The sequence below is a fragment of the Gopherus flavomarginatus genome, chromosome 9, assembly GCF_025201925.1.
Source record: "Gopherus flavomarginatus isolate rGopFla2 chromosome 9, rGopFla2.mat.asm, whole genome shotgun sequence".
Lineage (NCBI taxonomy): Eukaryota > Metazoa > Chordata > Testudines > Testudinidae > Gopherus > Gopherus flavomarginatus.
Window position 1 is genome coordinate 11,470,144 of NC_066625.1, and position 16,522 is coordinate 11,486,665.

At 46.6% G+C, this 16,522-nt stretch overlaps 3 protein-coding genes across 6 annotated transcripts in view; 2 read left to right on the forward strand and 1 right to left on the reverse strand.

Annotated features, from left to right (window-relative positions):
- The window catches only part of MRM2 (mitochondrial rRNA methyltransferase 2), a 338,368-nt gene that overhangs the window by 121,955 nt on the left and 199,891 nt on the right, over positions 1–16,522 (forward strand). The window lies entirely within an intron of this gene.
- The window catches only part of LOC127057557 (uncharacterized), a 110,687-nt gene that overhangs the window by 36,962 nt on the left and 57,203 nt on the right, over positions 1–16,522 (reverse strand). The window lies entirely within an intron of this gene.
- On the forward strand, positions 659–5,290 carry GRIFIN (galectin-related inter-fiber protein). The gene is made up of 4 exons (XM_050966393.1): positions 659–670; positions 3,467–3,546; positions 3,651–3,813; positions 5,126–5,290. Exons 1-4 carry the CDS (start codon positions 659–661, stop codon positions 5,288–5,290), a joined length of 420 nt encoding a protein of 139 aa, XP_050822350.1.

The following is a 16,522-nucleotide window of genomic DNA, read 5'->3' on the forward strand; positions in this document are numbered from 1 at the left end:
GCGGGGGCAACACAGAGGAGGGGGAAGAGTTAAAAAGGCATGGTTACTATTTTCCCCAGAGTAGCTATGTGAACCAAGAAGTCTAATATTCTCCCCAATCATGTCTCCCTCTGCAATCCATTCCTGCTCAGGGCGTGGACCACTGGTATAATCAAACTCCTCCCCCTCCAGGTAACTTTTCCCCAGGAGTCTTGTCCTAGCCTGTGGCAGAATCTCCCAGGGGATTAATCCGCAGGGATTTCTTCCACGCCATCTCCCCGTCAGGAGACCCATCCTGACCAAACAGAGGCCTTGTGCAATAAAGACCAGGTGTTATCTGGGTTTGCAATTCAAACTCTCTACCCTTGCTTCACTGTAATAAAATGATGCCACCATGTCCCTATTCTGGATTGTTTTGTTGCTGTTGCTATTGTAAGCAAGAACAGAAGGTCTGGATTAGTGCTGAGAGAATGAACAGTCTGACTTTGCAAGGCAGGCAGGGAGTGGATTTTTCCATTCTTCTCTTCCCATCAAGGGTCAGGAGGCTAGCTCGCTCCTCTGTCTCTGATAATTCCGCCCCCAAACACACACACACGTGGTCAGCAGCCCTTATATCAGGCCTTGCTGGCTGCACATCCAGCTGTGGATCGGTCTGACAGTGGAAAGGCAGGCAAGCAAGATGGCACTGCGGGTAAGGGAGAGGGACCAGCATCTGGCATAACTCACCAGCTCAAACTAGTGCTCAGTGTCTGGGGTTCTGCTAATTCAAGCACAGGATAGATAAAGAAAGAGCATTGCAGCTGGGGAGAAAACCCAGAAATCTGGCCAGAGCAAAGCTAGAAACCAACAGGTTCATGGGGATTCTGCTTATAGGTCTGCCCTTCTGTTTCAGTAATGAGCCTCAAAATGTATCTCTGTTATAATCGAGCACAGAAGGACGTTTTAGAGCAACTGGACAGATTGTGGTCTCAGTTAGACTGGTGTAAATCTAGACTAACACCACTGACTTCACTGCTGTTATTCCAGAATTACAAAGTTGTGCTGAGATCAGAATCTGGCCCAGTGTCTAGTGGAGCAACCTGAGCAGGTGTCTTTCTTTTGTACGTTAAAATAATCTCTCCCGGGACAACCGATATCAGAGAGATAGTTGCTGTTGTGGGGATGTGGAGCACCTTTCGCTGTATGTGCTCTAGTGGCTTTAGAGGTGAGATCCAAGTGAAGCCCAGATTGGGATCCAGCATGACTTCCACCCTGCTTAGACCTTACAATCAGCTTTGCATGACCCAAGTGTTTCTAAGGGGGCAAAATGTGTGTGTGGGGGGGGCCAACCAGCAGCATGAGAATGCCAGGAAAGTGTTTAGTGGGCTCCGTCTTTAGAAGTGGCAAGAAAAGAGGCTGGAGATTAACAGTGGAGCTGTCTGAGATGATTGTGTCTCAGCTCTTGCCCTAAGGACATGTGTAGGACGTGTGTCCGGGAGATGCTAGGCATGGTTTGAATGGAATCCAGTGGCAGAGTAAAGGGACTGGATAAGTGAAGCCCCAGAGGGAGAGAGACTGAATGCTCTACATGACTGGGAGTGAAAACTGGGAATGGAGCAGAACTCCAGGGTGTCTACCAAAACCAGGAGTGATTTCTCCCAGCTATGGAGATGAGCATCATTCAGTGCAGGAAAGGAGGTTGTATAAAAAGGTACCATGAGAGTTTATTATTATTTATTATTTGTGCTGTGGTAGCACCTAAGACCCACAGCAACAGACCAAGATCCCTCTCTGCTAGACACTTGACAAACACAGATGGTCAGTGGTGGGTAGAGTGGGAATACCGCTAGCGAAGAGAAGCAGGTGTCATTCCCCATGGAGTATGGGGAAGAGAGCGAGCTGTTTCACTTGAATTCATCATTTATTTCAGCTCCCTGTTCCAAATCCTTATGAGGAAAGTACACTGAGCCCCAAGCACTTCACTGGGTGAGGATCTTACTAGGGAGATTGTGACACCTCAGGTCCCATCTGCTCAGCATGGGCATGACAGATCCCAGGGTATTTTCCAGAAGAACAGTGGTTTGACTAATTTTTCATAGCCAGAATTCCTCTTTTCTCCATTGTGTTGTGCTGAGCTTTGGGCCCCTTTGCTCCTGCCCTCCACCCTTAGTAGGGCCGGCTGCATTTCAGTGGTGCTGCTTCTGTGTAAGGCACAGGAGGGAGAGTCGGCTCATAGGAGCATCAGAAAATGGAGGAAATGTCAAGCCTTTCTTATGAAAAATGGGTTGTTCAACAGAAACATGAATTATTGAGAAATGAACCTGCTCTTTTGTCTTTTACGTGAGTTTAACTCCTGAGACCAGACAAAGATCCCAGCCTGGAAAGCATGAGGTCCATAACAGTGAGTGAGGTGGCGCTTATCCAGCTGCCCATGTTCCACTGACTTGAAGAAAGCTGTGAACAAATAGGAAAAAGTCCAGAGGAGAGCAACAAAAATTATAAGAGGTTTGAAAAATATGACCTCTGAGGAAAGGTTGAAAGAACTGGGCACCTTTAGTCTACGGAAGGGAAGGCTGAGGGAGAACAGTTTTCAAATATGAAAAAGATTTTTATAAAGAGGATGATCATCAGTTGTTCTCCATGTCCATCAAGGCCAGGAGGAGAAGCAATCAACTTAGTTTGCAGCACAGGGAAATTTAGGTTGGATAATTGGAAAAACTTTCTAACTATAAGGAAAGTTAAGCACTTAACCAGGTTACCAAGAGAGGCTGTGGAATCTTCCTTAGTGTAGGCTTTTAAGAACAGGTTAGACAACCATCTGTCTGGGATGGGCTAGGTATGCTTAATCCTGCCTTAATATGGAGGGATGGACTAGGTGACCTCTAGATGGCCCATGTCTATGATTCACTATTCCCCTCTGATCAGTTCCTGCCATTCCAGCCATCCCTCAAAGCACCTCAAAGTCTCATGCTCAGGACTCTGAAGATTTTGCACTGTTGAGGATGAGGAGGGGAAGAAGGATTTCCTTGATTTCATAACAAACAGGATTTTATGAAGGTTTTTTGCAGCAAGAGCCCTGGCATTTCTCTGCCAGTTGGTGCAGAGCAGTGATTTCTCGGCCATCAGCAGATGAAATGGGATTGGCCACCCCAAAACATCTTGGAGAGAAAGGAGAATTCTGAAAGCAAAAAAGGCTGAGCAGCTTTATGGTTATTTTATGGCATTGCTGAGTGACAAAGAGGTGGAGGGAGAGAGGAAGAGGAAGACAAGGGAAAAGAGGAAGAGAAGATGGGAAAGAGAGAGAGGATGAAAAGTGACCCAGTAATAAAGCTGTGGAGGGAATGGGAAAGGAGAGAGAGGGCAGGGGAGAAAGCTGAGATATGTTTCTTTATTGCTGGAAAGCTTGTCTCTCTCACCCACAGAAGTTGGTCCAATAAAAGATATTATCTCCCTCACCTTGCCTCTCTTCATTGCTGAGCATCACTGACTTGGTTTTTCCCATTCACAGTTCGAGGCATCGTACCCAGAGGGGCTGTGTCCTGGCTGGAGCGTGATAGTTAAAGGTGAAACAAACTCCAATGCAAATATGTAAGGGTATTATCTGCAGCCATTTTTCAGAGCATAATGGTGTCTCATGGGACCCAGCTGCCAGGCTTCATGGGTTTGAATCACTCATTTCTCTCGTTTTTTAGGTTTGAAATTAATTTCCTCTGCAATGCAGGAGACCAAATCGCTTTCCACTTTAACCCTTGCTTCGCTGACTCCAAAATCATCTGCAACTCCTTCCTATCCAACCGCTGGGGGCCGGAAGAAGTAACTGACACCTTCCCCCTAAAAGCAAAGGAACCTTTCCAGGTAATTCAATATCAACCCACAAATCTGCTGGGAGAGACACATGACTGCCAGCCCTGGAGCTGGGACCAGCAGTACAAATCATTCAGTCCTTCCTTCAATGCACAGTTCTGCTCAGTTTCACTGTTGTAAACCTGGAGTAACTCCACTGACTTCATTAACTCCAATGACAAAATAGGAGAACAGAAATTTGACCTAGTTAGCACTCTGGGCCATATCCAGCCTGGAGTAAAGATGCAGGTATAACTCCCTGGGCTCCGTTTAGCAAGGATGTAAATGGTAAGGTCAACTGCACATCAGTTATAAGATGACTATAAACAGATGTAAGCAGTTAAGTGGTGTGACTTGCACTGCCATGCTATACAGGTGCTGTGCAAAGCAAGTGTAACATACAAGGCAAGTGGATGGATTAAGGGTATGTGTGATTAGCAGGAAAATCAATTAACAAGAGGTGGTCAGACAAAGCATGCCCCCCTTCACACACACACTTTAAATTATACTCACAATGCCTATGGGGAACTGCAGACCTGATTTATCCCCCCAGAACATCAAAAATCAATGTAAGCCAGTGATTCTCAACCTTCCCACACTACTGTACCCCTTTCAGGAGGTTGATTTGTCTTGCGTACCCCCAAGTTTCACCTCACTTAAAAACTACTTGCTTACAAAATCAGACATAAAAATGCAAAAAAGTGACAGCACACTATTACTGAAAAATTGCTGACTTTCTCGTTTTACCATATAATTATAAAATAAATCAATTGGACTATAAATATTGTACTTACATTTCAGTGTATAGTATACAGAGCAGTATAAACAAGTCATTGTTTCTATGAAATTTTAGTTTATATTGACTTTGCTAGTGCTTTTTATGTAGCCTGTTGTAAAACTAGGCAAATATCTAGATGAGTTGATGTACCCCCCTGGAAGACCTCTGCACACCCCCAGGGGTACATGTACCCTGGCTGAGAACCACTGGTGTAAGCTACATTTGTTTTGCATGCTCCCTGGATGCCAAATGGATGCTAGTTATTCTGCTTTGCCATTTCTCATCTCCATCAATGAATCCAAAGGCCCTGTGTTTGCATTCAGTCTAGTCTCTGGGCCGTGGTTTTAGCTACCACTAAACAAAGGGGTGTTATCATTGTTCCCTTAGTTAGCCTGAATGGAAGGTGGCTAGCACACTCATCGGTGTCCTAGAGGATTGTCACTGACCACAGATCAGACGTGCTTTCATTTGTGCTGGATCAGCTTCTCCGGTGATGTTTCAGACCAATTCCTGGAGATCCTAACTCTCACTCTCTCTCTCTTTCAGATCGAAATCTACTCTGACCCAGACTATTTCCACGTTTCCATTGATGAAAACAAAATCCTCCAGTACAAGCATCGGCAGAAACAGCTCTCGGCTATCACCAAACTGCAGGTCGTGAATGATGTCAGAATTTCTTCAATGGAAATCACCAAACGTGGTCTTTATTAGGCACTAAAGCTGGGACAGGCTGTCCAGCCTAAACACCCTTAAGATCCCTTCCCCAGTAGGCAACTGGTTACCCTCTCTCCTCTGTCTTCCACCCATCATCTGTTGTCTCCAGTAGGAAGGATGTTGCTGGAGAAAACTATAGCACAGAGTTGTCATGCCCATGATGTACTGTATCCTAGCAATACAATGGCAATACACAGCTAGCTTGTTAATGTCAGTCAGTCCAGATCCCTAGAGTCATTCTGATGCCATGTGCCCTACGGTGGAGAATTGGTAGTCTGGGCATTTTCATCCTTGTTTGTTGTAATGAACAATGGCCTTCCACACAGCAGTTTGTTGTGTTGGCAGTTTGCATTGAAGGGAAAGAACATTCGAATTTTATCTGAGAAAATATTCCTACTCCGGAATAGGGTATGGATTAGCTACACTTCTCAGATGTGGAGGCATTGATCTAGGGGATGTATAAGAATGATGCCAGCAGAGAGGGGTATATGCCTACTGGAGCTTGGTACAATATCAACATGATCACCAATAAAATCTGAAAAATGGCACCGTGTGAAGTGGCTTCTACATTTGTCACATAACCAATTTTGCAAGATTTCTCGGAATAATTTTGTCCACACTGCAATGATATGCATATCTGCTCTGCTCTAACTCTGCCAACTCTCCTGTTATGATACAGATCCCAAGAGTGATTTTGTGGTCAAAAAGGGGAGGGGCTTAAAGGAGCACTGAGCCAAGGTGATTTCGTCAGAAAGCAAGGCAGACACAACTAGAGTCCATGCCAAGGGATCCTAGAAGGACCGAGTTCTAGCAATTTTATTTTTCAGGATAAGCACAAAGTGCCATATTTTTAGTGGCTAGACTCAATCTCTCTCTCCTTTTCCTTCTTCCTCCCTTCTCAATCCAATGGAATCAACGCACACTCACTTGTTCTCCTGTTTCTCCTTCCCCTTTTCCTCTCTGACATTGTCCACCTCCTTCTCCTCTTTTTGGGGTATTATGTGTATAACCCCTTGACTGTACTCCAGCAGGGGAAGGGCTGCTAATGGACAAGCTTGCATACAGTGACATTAAAATGTCACCATTGTTAAATATGAATGTGAATTAATTCAAAAGGGCAAGTACAGTGCCCTCAAATCATCCCCTTGCTCCCCAGGGGTTAGAGTGTATTCCTAATGGCAAGCCATACAGGAAGAGGACAAATGGCTGCTACCTGCTATTGCTGCCAAGAGGATACACTATGTACTCATCACAGCTCCTGTACAATCTCTGGTCATTGGAAGGAGTCATTGGAATTGTTATCTGTCCACTGAAAAGTCAAAGTTTTGCTCTGGCCTTTTCAGAACTCTTTAGTTTGATTGGCTGAGGTCATTCTCCTTTCCTTCTATTTAAAGTCTTAATGACCTAAGAGGAGGAGGTGAATAGTCTGCCAATCACAACACAAAATACTGCAAAATCTACGAGTCTTAAAAGTGTACGATATTTCCAGACCAAAACTCGAGGACATTATGTTCTCATGGTAAAGACTGTACTGGGAACACAGGAAGGTCCAGAATAGATGTGGTCACATTAAACAGAATAGAAAATATGTTTTGTAAATGGCAACCATGCCGGTTACAAAACAGAAGGTGGAAATTGTGATAGATGTACCTGGGTGACAGGAGTCAGCACTTAGTCTCCTTGTTCAAGTCCTTACCACACACCAAGTTGCATCTTGACCTGGAGAATCCCTCTTTTTGGAAGTGAAACTCTCTTTCACTTTTCCTGTTTGTTCCTTTTTGCAGCTTCCAACCGCTCTGAAGTAAAACAATCACTCCTGGGTCCCATTGCCCAGCTGGGGGTCAATCTCAGAGGAGCGGGCTTGTTTCCAGAGGAGTTGCATTCATAGTCTGATCCAGATCCAAGTGACAGTGGTCATAACCCACAGTTAACTCTGCTGAAGTCAGTGCAGTTACATGGGCATAAAACAATGCAAGTGCAATCAGACATAGGACCTTTATGGCATAAAATTCGCCCTGTCTCTGAGAACGCTTAACTACATTTGGAAGAAAGTGCTCTTTTTATTTGTCCCTGGAGGGAAGTTCCATGATACTGATTATGCTTCATGGGGGAAAACTGACGAGGGAATTCATAACAATAATACCTTGCACTAAGCCCCATCTGTGTCCCACCACTATATAAATATTCCATTATTCCAATTACTTCAGTCATTGAGCCTGGATGAACAGGGCCAACATATTTCAGGTACAAATAAATAAAAAGAGGTGCCATAAAAAATTAGCCAGCAACATCTGATTGCATCATGTCTCTTCTAACAAACAGGCTCCCTCAGCCTGCCCAGGAGCTAATTAGCTGATCTTACTCGTTCATCATCTGCATAGGGAAACAGAGTGCAAACTTTCCTGACACATCAGTGGAGCTGCTGTTGGGGTAGAAATGTTAACCACTCTACCCTCACACTGAAACTTTTGCTTCCCTGGCTATGAAAGGTACTTGATGACTCCTAGTTGTACCATGTCTCATTCTTGCAGATAGAAATGATGATATGGAGCAACTAATAGCCATAGAGGATCCCTGGAGGCAAGACATACACCATAGCTCAAGTAGGGTGACCAGATGTCCCGATTTTATAGGGACAGTCCTGATATTTGGGGCTTTTTTTTTATATGGGCTCCTATTACTCCCCACCCCCATCCCGATTTTTCACACTTGCTGTCTGGTCACCCTAGGCTCAGTGTTATGGAGTTGTCTCTCTCATGGCTCCACTGGAACTGGGACGTACTCTCTGGCTCAGAGTAACCCTCTTCTGCCATTTGTTTCTCACTGCATTTGAGAAGGAGCTTGAGAAAAAAAATTAAGCAGCTGGATGTTGATTGTGATTTAGGCTTCCTTTGTTGGCCTGCCACTGCCTGCATCAGGCCTCTGGAGCAGTGTCATCTACTGCTGCTCAGGTTAGCCTGAGAGGTTTGCTGAGCCCCAGGAGCCCTTCTCAGAAGAGGATGAGGCATGCTGATGGTGGCAGGAGGCTGTTGATTACTGGTCTTTTGGCTACAAGAAAAAGAAACGAGGCCTCTTCCCCCAGCTTTAAACAGGCTTCATATTAATGGTTAGGGAGCTGAAACAGGTGGGAGCTGATGAACAGGACGCTCCCCCACAGATATATATGAATCCCTTGGAGAGTTTAAAGCCCAGTTAGAAGATAGAGGAGCACATTCAGCATACGTTCTGCAGCCCTGATGGAGATTAATTCACCCCCAGTTAACACCCCTAGTCTTATGCACCCCCCAAGCCATAGCTTCATTATGTCCCATTTAAAATGACTGCACACAAGAGCTGGAGCCATGCTCAGAAGCATCATAGAATGCTCCCAGCTCCTGGATATGTGGAGAGAGGCTATCTGTTCTTAAGCCTCCTTGGTGGGGTAAGGCATGACTGTAGTTATAAAAACAGAAGCTGCTGCTGTTACTGGTTTATGTAAAAGAGAGAGAGGAAACCTAAAAGAGATGCTCAGCTCCTACCCTAGAACAGCAAGAGAGAGGAAGATTTACAGGCTAGAAGAGACCATGTGTCTGACAATAGCTGAGACCCCATAATTTCCAGTCTGAAGAAGTCCTCTCCCTGCCTGATGCATGTTCAGACCGATTTAGCAAGAGTTTCTGGCCTGTAACTGTCTCAGGCTAGAGTTTCTTGCCCAGGAGTTTCCTTACTAGGAGAGAATGCTGAATCTCAATGTACTTAAACAGGTCGATGAGTGTCTTTTTACTGACAGTGTATTTTGTCCCTAGTTGTTGTTACCTGGGGCAATAGAGAAGAAGTCCTTATAGCTGTAGCAGGGCCTGATCTTCGTGTCATTTATACTGGTTTTACATCATAGCTCCAGCATCCCTGATCCTTGTAATGCATTCTGTGCCTGCTCTGCTCCTCTGTGGTGACCCGCTGGATCAGGGCCCCGCAGGGCTTCGCTGAGTCAGGCAGCATCACAGATAGGAGCCCCGCAGGTGCCTCAAGGACATGGTGTCCGCTGATGCCTGTGACATTCAGTCTGGTCATGACTCTGACACTCTTAATAATTGTCACATTTCTCTGCAAACAAGCTCTGGCAGCTCCCCCACAGCCAGATGAGCACCCTGGCTCACTAATCAGTGGCAGTCACATCCAATCAGCAGAGCATGCTGTCCAGTGACATCAGACTAAGTGGTGTTCTCTCTGCCAGCCTTAACAACGGGCTCTTCTCTGACCACATGGGTTGCTGGTTCTAGGGTGACCAGATTTCCCGATTTTGTAGGGACAGTCCTGATTTTTGGGTCTCTTTCTTATATAGGCTCCTATTACCCCCCCTCCCCCCCACACACACACCACCACCACCACCACCCCATCTCAATTTTTCACATTTGCTGTCTGGTCACCCTAGCTAGGTCCTACCTTGGGAAAGCTAGTGCAGGATGAATGGGAGAAGTGGCTCACTGCCAGTGCTGACCCATTTGAAAGGTGGAGATGCAGAGCCAGCATGAGGTTTGCAGCCTTGAACAAGACTGATTTACCCCCACTGCCACTGTAATCCCTTAGCCTTGTTACTAATTCTCCAGTGACCAACTTCCATTTTGCCTTTTTTCATTCCCTGGGCAGTGACTCCTGTTGGAGAAAGCAGAGCTGACTGCAGCAGGCCACTGAACTTTAGCCAGCAATTTTCTGTGAACGTCAGCCCGTGTTTCTAAATTACTCCCTGGGCCATCGTTCTAAAACACTTGTAATTCCCCTGCCCTTCCCTCCCCGCCACACCAGTGTCACTGAACCTGGTGCTGGGGAGAGCAGAGCTGATTAGCAATAGGCATCTTCCTCACCCACCACCACTCTGATCTCATCTCAGGATCTAGCAGACTCCAGCGTGGGTTTCTCATTTACTGCCCAGGCCTCAAAGCCCCATAAATCCATAGGATTTGTGGTTTCTTTGTGAGGGAACTGAAGGAAATGTGCCTTCTTTCCAAGAAACTGGGTAGGGGGGATGGAGAAATAATTCACTATTCTAGGGTGAGACAGTTCCTAGTGCTACCAGCCAGGCCCAGCTGCATGAAGTCTGCTACAGTTTGGATTATTGAGTCTCAGTGGAGACTGTGCTGGAAAGGGGGTAGATGCTTTTTCTTATGGAGTTTGTGGGGAAGGGGATTTCTTAAAAACACAGGACAAAGCCTGAAGCATTTGAATCATTTCAACTTGGATGAGACACTCCAGTCTCACGGCTGTGGGGCTAGGGGTGAGGGCAGGTACCATCCTCAGACATTTGCTGCCTGGTGGTTCTGGAGATTAAAAGCAGGTTTAAGAGAGATTATCTGAAATCAATAGACATAATACAAAGGGAAGGGTATTGGAAGCTGAAGTCCTCAGATTATTTGACAGTTGTACTATTATATAATACCAGTGACCTCGGAAATGTTATTTATTAGCCTATCAGGATCCAAGTTTATGACACACTCCAGTTCTCGTGGTCTGCTCAGAACCCTCCCCCTTCAGCATATTTGGATGCAGCACCACATCACCTATAGGCAATAAAGCTAATCAAATCTCTTGCTTCATCAGAGCAGAAGATGATTGCTTGTTGAGACCAGGAATTAGTTCTCCATCCCATCCCCTGTAATAATAAAAATACTTAGCTCCTATATAGCACTTTTCATAGCTCTACCGCAAAATGCTTTGCAAAGAGGGCAGCATCATCACCTCATTTTACAAGTGGAGGACCTAAAGCACACAAAGGGGAAGTGACTTGGCCAAAGTCACAGAAGAGGTCAGGTCAGTGGCAGAACCTGAAATAGAACCCAGTTCTCCTCAGTGTCCTACCCATGGGAATACACTACCTGCCTGCAGCCTTGTTCTTCATGGCCTTACTCTGAAATCCTGGCTATCTCCTACCAGCCTTTATGGACTAATACACTGGCTTTCAACCTTTCCAGATGACTGCACCCCTTTCAGGAGGCTGATTTGTCTTGCGTACCCCCAAGTTTCTCACTTAAAAACTACTTGCTTACAAAATCAGACATAAAAACACAAAAATGACACAGCACACTTGTGATAACCTTAGTCCCACATTTGGACCTTAGCGTCCAAAATATGGGGGTTAGCATGAAAACCTCCAAGCTTAGTTACCAGCTTGGACCTGGTACTTGCTGCCACCACCCAAAAAATTAGAGTGTTTTGGGGCACTCTGGTCCCCCTGAAAAAACCTTCCCTGGGACCCCAAGACCCAAATCCCTTGAGTCTCACAACAAAGGGAAATAATCCTTTTTCCCTTCCCCCCTCCAGGTGCTCCTGGAGAGATACACAGACACAAGCTCTGTGAAACTACACAGAGAGACTCCCCCTCTCTGTTCCCAATCCTGGAAACAAAAAGTACTTTCCTATTCCCCCAGAGGGAATGCAAAATCAGGCTAGCAATCCAACACACAGATCTCCCCGATTTCTTCCTCCCACCAATTCCCTGGTGAGTACAGACTCAATTTCCCTGAAGTAAAGAAAACTTCAACAGGTCTTAAAAGAAAGCTTTATATAAAAAGAAAGAAAAATACATACAAATGTGCTCTCTGTATTAAGATGATACAACACAGGGTCAATTGCTTAAAAGAATATTGAATAAACAGCCTTATTCAAAAAGAATACAAATCAAAGCACTCCAGCACTTATATTCATGCAAATACCAAAGAAAAGAAACCATAGAACTTACTATCTGATCTCTTTGTCCTTACACTTAGAAACAGAAGACTAGAAAGTAGAACTACTTCTCCAAAGCTCAGAGAAAGCAGGCAGGCAGACAAAAGACTCAGACACACAATTCCCTCCACCCAAAGTTGGAAAAATCCGGTTTCCTGATTGGTCCTCTGGTCAGGTGCTTCAGGTGAAAGAGACATTAACCCTTAGCTATCTGTTTATGACACGCCCCCCCAAATTGCAGACAGTGGGGAAGCTCACTGGCGGTGATTTCCTTCTAGAACTTTAAAATAAACAGATTAATACAACACATGCACCTTTACATATACCCCTAAGTATATAACTAACAGACTTCTACATTTTAAGAACACTTTTTAACTACTGAATTCTGGGAAACTCTCACAGGAGAGTGCATCAGCTACTTTGTTAGAAGCTCCTGTGATGTGCTGAATTTTAAAATCAAAATCTTGGAGAGCTAAACTCCAACGAAGAAGTTTCTTGTTGTTCCCCTTGGCAGTATGAAGCCACTTTAGTGCAGCATGGTCAGTTTGTAGTTGGAACCGCCGTCCCAAACATATGGGCGTAGCTTTTCCAGGGCGTACACAATGGCATAGCATTCCTTTTCACTGACTGACCAGTGACTTTCCCTCTCAGACAGTTTCTTGCTGAGAAACACGACAGGATGGAAGTTGTGATCTGTTGCTTCCTGCATGAGCACCGCTCCTATACCACGCTCAGATGCATCTGTGGTTACTAGGAATGGCTTGTCAAAATCCGGGGCCCTGAGCACAGGGTCAGACATGAGCGTTGCCTTAAGTTGGGTAAAGGCCTTTTGACACTCATCAGTCCACTTAACTGCATTTGGCTGGGTCTTTTGGTCAGGTCGGTCAGTGGGGCAGCGATTTGGCTGTAGTGTGGTACAAATCGCCTGTAGTATCCGGCCAAGCCTAAGAAGGATTGGACCTGCTTCTTGGACCGTGGGACAGGCCACTTTTGGATAGCATCCACCTTGGCCTGTAGGGGGTTTATGGTTCCTCGACCCACCTGGTGACCCAGGTAAGTTACTCTGTTTTGGCCTATTTGACACTTTTTGGCCTTAACAGTTAGTCCTGCCTGCCTGATGCGCTCAAAGACCTTTTCCAGGTGTAGTAGGTGTTCGGGCCAGGAGTCTGAAAAAATGGCCACATCATCGAGGTAGGCAACTGCAAATTCTCCCAGTCCAGCTAGTAGACCATCTACCAGCCTCTGGAAGGTGGCGGGTGCATTTCGAAGGCCGAAAGGAAGGACATTGAATTCATACACCCCCCGCATGGGTGACGAATGCTGACCTCTCCTTGGCAGGTTCATCTAGCGGTACTTGCCAGTACCCCTTGGTTAAGTCTATTGTAGAGATGAACTGGGCACGTCCCAACTTTTCCAATAGCTCATCGGTACGTGGCATTGGATAGTTGTCCGGACGAGTTACAGCATTTAGCTTACGGTAGTCCACGCAAAAGCGTATTTCCCCATCTGGTTTGGGTACCAGAACCACTGGAGATGCCCATGCACTGGTAGATGGGCGGATTATACCCATCTGTAGCATGTTCTGGATCTCCCGTTCTATAGCAGCTTGGGCATGAGGAGACACCCGGTAGGGTGGGGTTCTGATTGGGTGAGCATTACCTGTATCAATGGAGTGGTATGCCCGTTCAGTCCGTCCTGGGGTGGCTGAGAACAATGGGGCGAAGCTAGTGCACAGCTCCTTGATTTGTTGCCGCTGCAGACGTTCCAGGGTGGTTGAGAGGTTCACCTCTTCCACGCCACCGTCTTTTTTCCCCGTCGTAGTAGACACCGTCAGGCCACTCAGCATCATCTCCCTGGACTGTAAACTGACAAACCTGTAAATCTCTGGAATAGAAAGGCTTGAGAGAATTAACATGGTACACTTTAGGCTTTAGTGAGGAATTGGGAAATGCTATGAGGTAGTTTACAGCTCCCAGGCGCTCTTGGACCGTGAATGGCCCTTCCCATGATGCTTCCATCTTATGGGCCTGTTGCGCCTTCAAGACCATAACCTGGTCTCCTACCTTGAAGGACCGATCTCTGGCATGTCTGTCATACCAGGCCTTTTGCTCTTCTTGAGCATCCTTTAGGTTCTCTCTAGCAAGGGCTAAAGAGTGTCGGAGGGTGCTTTGTAGGTTGCTTACAAAGTCCAGAATGTTAGTTCCTGGAGAAGGCGTAAACCCCTCCCATTGCTGCTTCACCAACTGTAATGGCCCCTTAACCTTGTGACCATACACCAGTTCAAATGGTGAAAACCCTAAACTGGGATGTGGTACAGCCCTGTAGGCAAACAGCAACTGCTGCAACACTAGGTCCCAATTATTGGAGAATTCGTTGATGAATTTTCGTATCATGGCCCCCAAAGTTCCATTGAACCTTTCCACCAGGCCATTGGTTTGATGGTGGTATGGGGTGGCAACCAAGTGATTCACCTCATGAGTTTCCCACAGTTTTTCCATGGTCCCTGCCAGGAAATTAGACCCTGAATCTGTAAGGATGTCAGAGGGCCAACCTACCCTGGCAAAGATGTCTGTTAGGGCCAGGCACACAGTGTTAGCCCTGGTGTTGCCTAGAGCTACTGCTTCTGGCCATCGGGTAGCAAAGTCCACTAAAGTTAGTACGTACTGCTTTCCTCTGGGCGTCTTTTTTGGGAAAGGGCCCAGAATATCCACAGCTACTCGCTGAAATGGGACCTCAATTATGGGGAGTGGCTGGAGAGGGGCCTTGACCTGGTCTTGAGGCTTTCCCACTCTTTGGCATACCTCACAAGACCGGACATACTTGGCAACGTCCTTGCCCATCCCCTCCCAGTGGAAGGACTTCCCCAACCGGTCCTTGGTTCTGTTCACCCCAGCATGGCCACTGGGATGATCATGGGCTAAGCTTAAGAGCTTCTCCCGGTACTTAGTTGGAACCACCAACTGTTTTTGCGGCTGCCATTCTTCCCGGTGTCCACCAGAAAGAATTTCCTTGTATAAAAGTCCTTGGTCTATAACAAACCGGGATCGATTAGAAGAGCTGAGAGGCGGTGGGGTGCTCCGTGCCGCCGCCCAAACTTTCTGAAGGCTGTCATCTGCTTCCTGCTCAGTCTGGAACTGTTCCCTTGAGGCTGGGGTCACCAGTTCTTCCTCAGACTGTGGACTTGGGCTTGGTCCCTCTGAAGCGATGTAGGTGATGGGGTTGTTTCCGTTGCTGGTGAACCGCTCTCCGCTGGTGCACCTGAGGGTATTTCAGGCTCTGGCTGAGCCTTTTGGGTATGGTTGTCTTTTGCTTCTGCCAGTTCTGGCTCGCTGGCGCCCTCTGGCGTTGAGTTTGAAGATGTGGTTGCACTTGCTGGTGCTGGTTGCTGTTCCAGTTCCGGGCCTGGGACTGGAGATGCTGTGGCTGTTTCAGTGGTAGGCATGGAATCCGGGTCCACTACCTCTGTCTGGGTCTCTGGTAACACAGACGGGGCCTCTGTGGACGGCTCAGGAACAGGAATGGGTCTGGAAGCTTGCCTGGTTTGGCTACGTGTAACCATTCCCACTCTCTTGGCCCGCCTCACCTGGTTGGCCAAGTCTTCCCCCAGTAGCATGGGGATAGGATAATTGTCATAGACTGCAAAAGTCCACATTCCTGACCAGCCTTTGTACTGGACAGGCAGTTGAGCTGTAGGCAAGTCTACAGCTTGTGACATGAAGGGGTAAATTGTAACTTTGGCCTTTGGTTGATGAATTTGGGGTCAACGAAGGATTGGTGGATAGCTGACACTTGTGCCCCCGTGTCTCTCCACGCAGTAACCTTCTTTCCGCCCACTCTCAAATTTTCCCTTCGCTCCAAGGGTATTTGAGAGGCATCCGGGCCTGGGGATCTTTGGTGTGATGGTGGTGTAATGAATTGCACTCGCATGGTGTTCTTGGGACACTTGGCCTTGATATGTCCCAGTTCATTACACTTAAAGCATCTTCCATCTGATGGGTCACTGGGCCGAGGTGAGTTACTGGAGACTGGTGAGGTTGAAGGGTAGGGTATCTGTGGCTTTACTTGGGTGGTATGTGGGGTCTTTGGCTGTCCTCGGTTGTAGGGTTTATGGTCTGTGTGCCCCCTGGGGTAATCGTTCCCCTTGACAGTAGCTTTCTTGCTTTCTGCCAGTTCCATCCATTTGGCTCCAATATCCCCCGCCTCAGCGATATCTTTGGGATTTCCATCTTGTATGTACCGTGTGATGTCTTCAGGAACACCATCCAAGAACTGCTCCATTTGTATGAGGAGGTTCAGTTCTTCCAAGGTTTGAATGTTGTTTCCTGTTATCCAGGCCTCATAGTTTTTTGCAATGTAGTAGGCGTGTTTGGGAAATGACACCTCTGGTTTCCACTTTTGGGTTCTGAAGCGCCGACGGGCATGATCTGGGGTTATCCCTATTCGGTATCTGGCCTTGGTTTGAAAAAGTTTATAGTCATTCATTTGCAGCTTAGGCATTTCAGCTGCCACCTCTGCTAAAGGTCCACTGAG

Excerpts from the sequence above, each read along its gene's own strand:
- GRIFIN (XM_050966393.1), top strand. Across the intron at positions 3,547-3,650 it reads ACAAACTCCAATGCAAATAT|GTTTGAAATTAATTTCCTCT; the intron begins GTAAGGGTATTA and ends CTCGTTTTTTAG. Across the intron at positions 3,814-5,125 it reads AAGCAAAGGAACCTTTCCAG|ATCGAAATCTACTCTGACCC; the intron begins GTAATTCAATAT and ends TCTCTCTTTCAG.